General features: G+C 35.2%; 1 protein-coding gene across 1 annotated transcript; it reads right to left on the bottom strand.

Annotated features, from left to right (window-relative positions):
* Window positions 1-1,277: 1,277 nt before the first annotated feature.
* Window positions 1,278-4,241, bottom strand: LOC132101900 (extracellular calcium-sensing receptor-like). The gene is made up of 6 exons (XM_059507123.1): window positions 4,132-4,241; window positions 3,762-4,047; window positions 2,844-3,644; window positions 2,523-2,750; window positions 2,253-2,376; window positions 1,278-2,173 (listed from the first exon to the last, which is right to left on the bottom strand). The coding sequence occupies exons 1-6, from the start codon at window positions 4,173-4,175 to the stop codon at window positions 1,278-1,280; spliced, it is 2,379 nt and encodes a 792-aa protein (XP_059363106.1). The 5' UTR covers window positions 4,176-4,241.
* Window positions 4,242-6,156: the final 1,915 nt, after the last annotated feature.

The following is a 6,156-nucleotide window of genomic DNA, read 5'->3' as shown; positions in this document are numbered from 1 at the left end:
ATGGGTAAAAAATTAGATTATGCTTTAATATTTGTTTTGAAAGTGTGGGCGGAGCATTTAATTTCACTGTATGCGATCTACAAATGTATGGAATATGATATTTTATTTTTGATTTGATTTTATTCTATGCCTATAAAAAAAAAAACACAGGTAACCTTTTCATTTTTCTATTACAAACAAAAGCAACTGAATATATATTCTTGTAGAATGCAACTAGTATCTACTGCACTTCTCCAGTCTGCGGATCCCGATCCGAATGCACCATCCCGATAACAGCAGAAAGAACTTCAGCTCCATCATTTTTGGTCGTAAGACACCCTCAATAATAACGAAATGTAAAAAAAAATCTGTTGTAAAATAAAGAACCTAACAAGGTGTGCTTTCTGCCTTCTCGGTCGGTCTCCTTGTACTTTTTTCTGAAACACATCAGAAACGACTATTTTGTCAATAGCATGCAGCAGCCTGAAAAAAAAATTAAATCTGCAGGATTTTACGGCTCGGCTGCCACTTCTCTCCTGCTGAAAATGAACTGAGCTCGCGGTTGCTTCATATCGGTGCAGTACAGAAGGGATGATACACACACTGGCACACATTCAAAACAAATATTAAACCATAATCTAATTTTTTTACACAAACAAAAATATGAAAAATCCAGCAAATTATTATTATTTTTTTTTTAAACAAAACGAAAAAGTGAAAATCAAACCATTTCTCATTTCTCTTTTTATCTTTTTAAGCAGAACATCTAATAACCAAAAGATACATGGACCAAAAAGATTAGAGAAGTTAGTTTATTTGTAGAACGCAAGCTTCTACAGGGCATGCAAGTCTGAAGTAATGAATTTATTTAAAGAGTGCAGAGGCAAACATTAGTGCCTTGAATTGTATGCGAGCAGCTAAAGGTAGCCAGAGCAAATTGATAAACAGAGCCGTTACAGAAGTAATTTGATAGTACACAAACTCACACATTTCATAGATGATATGAAACATCTTTCTTCATTTTTAAAAACTCACAAAGCATATTTTAGATTTGATTAAATTTGTTTATACTGCTGAAAGGGGTTTATAAAATCAGGGATCATTTGTTGAATATACAGTATATTGGGGTAAGTTATTCATTAAAAGTAGTAGGTGGCTTCATTGCACTGGATTTGTCTGTCACATCAGGGATAAATTCAGAATCTAACACTTAGATGGCAAGGTTTTTTTTTTTTTTTTAGTTGACAGTATTATTATTATTATTATTATTATTATTATTATTATTATTATTATTATTATTATTTACCCATCATGTGTTTCTTTGTGTTTTGTTCTGGCCTGAGTAAAATAATGTAACATTTTGGAGCAAATATGCAAAACAGCAAACCAAAACTTGAAGCTAAAATAGCAAATATCTCAACAGCTACAGTAAATTTTCCAGGAGAACTAACATAAGCTGGGATAAATGTGATCCACACTGCACAGAATATGAGCATACTGAATGTGATGAATTTTGCTTCATTGAAGTTATCAGGCAATTTACGAGCAAGAAAAGCCAGAATGAAGCACAGGACAGCCAGCAGGCCAATATAACCCAGCACAGACCAGAAACCAAATTCTGAACCTAACTTACATTCTAGAATTATTCTCTCTTGGTAATAATCCATGTTCCTATATGGGGAAGGAGGGGATAATGTTAGCCAAAGCACACAAATTAGAACCTGTAATAGAGTGAAAGCAATGACACTAAGTCTTTGCTGCAACGGCCCAAACCATTTCATGACATTACTTCCTGGAAGTGTAGCCCTAAAGGCCACTAACACAACAATGGTTTTCCCCAAAACACAAGAGATACAGAGGACAAAAGTGATCCCAAATGCTGTGTGACGCAACATACAGGACCATTCAGTGGGCCGACCAATGAAAGTAAGTGAACAGAGGAAACACAGAGTCAGTGAGAAGAGCAGCAGGAAGCTCAGTTCTGAGTTGTTGGCTTTTACTATGGGAGTGTCCTTATGTACAAAGAAAACTACTGCAATAACTAATGTAAAAAACACACCCAATAAAGAAAACAATACTAGAATAATTCCCATCACATCTTCAAATGATAAGAATTCCACAAGTTTTGGGACACATGTATCTCTCCATTTGTTTGACCAGAATTCCGGAGGGCACTTGAGACAAATCACTGAATCTGAGGAGAAAATGTGAACATAAAATTTATTTTGATTGTACGTTTTCGCTTGTTGATGTTATGCGTTTTTGTACCATACCTGTCTTATTACTCATTTCTCCTTCTGCACATGGAATACAGTCATAACAGCAGACAGGTTTTCCTTTTTTCACAGCCTTCCTAGTTCCTGTGGGACAGCTCTCATTGCATTCAGACACAGGTACCTGTATAACATGACAATTTGAACTACAACTAAGCTTGATTCTTGTTTACAGTAATGTAAGATACTTCAAATCTATAGGCATGCTCACAAACACAAACACACACATGCGCGCACACACACACACACACACACACACACACACAGTACCTGGCGTTGATTTTTGGCCCACACTATGCTGATGTTGTTAAATGACAGCTGAAATTCTGGTTGTAAAGATGCATCATAGAAACCCACTTTAACAAACTTTATTGTCCCATCCTCCCCCTGCTGCCAGTTCAAGAGATCATACCTTGCTGCCGGATCTCCATTTTTATCAAAGAATACCTTCTCACCAGTTTCAGTGAAGAAGCTCACTTCTTTTAAGGCATTAAGTACCTGTAAAAGCATGCAAATACATTAATGTAAATAAATTAATGCAGTTTTGAGTGCAATTGACAACCATTTCCGCGTCTGTGCAATTCATGCTACCTGCCATGTGTTGTTGACTTTCTTCAGGCATTTGCTTTGCTTTGTGTTCCATTTTTTACAACTTATTGTGTTGTTCAGAGCGTAGGCAACAGCATACACAGCCTTGTAAACATTATTGGCAATTTGTAATTCTGTGACATCTGTATACTGGTTCTGCACATTGTTCAAACTTTCATTGCCTTCACACATGATTATGCTTCCAGTAGTTTCTTGTGGGGGAAGTTTACATTGAAATAATGTTTCCCACAACTCTTTATACAAAGGTATGTCGGAAGACTGGTTAAGATTAGTCAGAAATTCTCTTAGGCCTCTTATTTCAGCTTTTGGGATGGCAAAGCCCATGGACCCTCTAAGAACTTGATGCCATTTGCCAGTAGCAATGTTCATATCAGAGATCCAGGATTCACTACCAATCCACTGTAGTCCAGTAATATTCTGTTGAGCTATTTCCCCTAGAAGAACGTCCATGTCTGAGTAGGATACAAATGCAACAATCACTTTAGAGCTAGATTTCTTTACAATATCCACAATTCTTAAAATGTCCTCCCTGGGATCAGTCCTGAAGAATGCCTCTGAGAATTCTACACAGACTCCAAATTCTGTGGCTGCTTTGATAAAAGTGTTCATGCCATTGTTACCATAGTCATTATCACTGCAAAGAGCCCCCACCCAGGTCCAGCCAAAATACTTGACCAGTTTGGCCAGTACTTGGCTCTGGTAATAATCACTGGGAATAGTCCTGAAGAATGAAGGGTGTTTCTTTCTGTCACTAAGGCAGGCACATGTTGCAAAATGACTAATCTGCATTTTTCACCCAGAAAAAAATAAAATAAAAAATTATACATTATGGCATAACAAATTATGTTACAGATCTATGTTTGGGTTTTAAACAATTAGAGTAAAAATGCAGCAACTTACCACAGGTAAATGCAGAGGTCCAACAGTTGAAGAAATGGCAATAGTTGGAGTAGAGGATGTTTCTGCAATGATAGCTTGGATTGTGTTAGGTCTTTGACAGGACAACTGAGAAGCATTGTCTCCATTAATTAATGAAAGGGAGGCTCTAAGAGCCATTTCTATTGATCCACATGAATCATAGACTTTGTAACCCAAACTGATACCAGGAAGAATATCAGTTCTATTGTTGATTTCTTCAATGGCAAATACCATTGTCTGAGCATTTTGAAATTCTCTGAGGCTCAAACTAAAAATAAAATTATATTAAAAATAACAAATAACAATGAAAATGAAAATGCAAAAGGTAAGACAGGTCTTATTGTGCACTCACCTCTTGCAGTTTGCCCTCTTTGGTTTAGAAGTGAATGTGGGCATTATTTCCTCCCAGCTATTGTGAAAGGAGAAGATGCCACCAATTGTTACATCTCCATCTCTTCTAAGCTGAGGGATGTCAGGAGGCCCCCATAACTTGCATGGAGGGTCGGCTGCTCTCACTAGTGTGAACAGAAGCCATGTGTGTAAGAATCCCATTCTAAACCCTCAACTGTCTACAAAACCTCTAGTGCTGTCATATATACAGTAACATCTCTTGGATCCCAATTTACTGAATTTAATGTTGTGGGTGTTTCTTTGTGAACTGAATATTTGCTTAATTTAAGCCAATTAGAAAACAACACACTAAATAAACTAAACTTAACCCTCATGTACTGTCAAATTGACCCATACTGGATCCAATGTAATTCCAAATATGACGACATGAAGAAAAAAAACAACAACAAAAGCACAAACATACATCAAGTACAATCAATAAACAATTTAATATCAATATTTTCACACATCACAAAGAATTAATATCTTAATTTAAGATTTATTAAAATGTTTTTAACAACTATTTTTTATTTTGATGTTTGTGATTACACATTTACACAAGTAATCAAGTAACAAGTAATCTTGAAAAACTATATATAATTTGAAAGGTTTCAGACTCAAGTTTTCATATTTGCTGACTGATGATAGATTCTCCATTTGGGATATGGTGCCAAACACACTCTTGATCTGAAATATTGCATGAGTATGCATGTTCATGACCCTAAAAAAGTAACAAAGTTACAAGAAAAACAACATGAGTTAAATAGTATTTCAGATAGAGTGAAAAAATAAAACATAACTAATTTTTACCATCGGTGGCTGGCAAAATATTTTTTTTCTGCATTGAAATAAGTGAGGGGGAGCACCTTTTATCTTCATAAGATAATAATACTACTACTAATAATAATAATCATAAAAATCTAACTAATAAATGTTATTACATACGCACTGCAGACGGAGTATGTGTGAAACAGGCGTAAGGTAGTTTGCACCTTGTGCAATGTGGAATTAGTTTACAGCTTTTTCAAGCACTTTGTGATGCATTTTGGAAACAGGAGATTAGCCCCTTTTCTAATGCACCATCTAGCTTGATAAACCCCTTCTCAAAGACTTACTGTTCGTCAATTTTATTTGGGTAACACACATATTCTGAATGCCTTCGGCAGAATTCGAATGAGCCATTTTAATGTAGATTAATCTAGATTAATTTCACAATCACAGTTAATCTAATTGGGTCAAATTGACTCGGAACAGTAGGGTATTTTCGAATTATGAATATGAAACAAACATATCAAATTCAAACTAAGTTTTAAATAAAATTGAGCTTATCTTCTTGGCCTAAATCCAGTATGAGAATTGTGAAAGTGGTTTAAACCCATATAAAATGTAATGCTAATGCATCCTAATTACGTCAAAGTCAACATGACAATAAATAAATAAACAAATAATGCATAGCCAATAATGTCTCTATTTAGGTATCTGTGTTTTGTGTTCAAAGTATGCTTTTTTTCTGTATGCATAAAATATTTATTTTACATATTTTTCCACAATATGCAACAGTGCCAACACAACAGGGGACAACGTGCTATTTACTGTATTCCATGATGCAATGCACCCAGCTTGACTTTATTCTAACAGTGTGATAGTTTGTTTATTACTTAGTCAGTTTTTCTGACATATTATCTATTTGGACTGCCAATATGGACAGTTCAGGTATACTCAACATGCTGCATTTAACCCATTTAACACTAGGTAAACTTCTGTGACAGCAAAGTAACATAAAACAATTAAAATGTTTATTGCCACACTTTTATTTTTCACATTGTTCATTATATTTGAATATGAATATGAATATTTTGCATATATCATGTTATATGTTCACACAGTATATGAATATGAACGGTGTGCAAAAAGTGTGATATGTGGCCCAGTAGCCAAGGATGTCCCAATACCTGAGCATGTGAATAAGATCTAGACTGGTGGGTCA

The sequence above is a fragment of the Carassius carassius genome, chromosome 23 (genome assembly GCF_963082965.1).
Source record: "Carassius carassius chromosome 23, fCarCar2.1, whole genome shotgun sequence".
In the NCBI taxonomy this organism is placed as follows: domain Eukaryota; kingdom Metazoa; phylum Chordata; class Actinopteri; order Cypriniformes; family Cyprinidae; genus Carassius; species Carassius carassius.
This window is presented reverse-complemented; position numbering and strand designations above follow the sequence as displayed.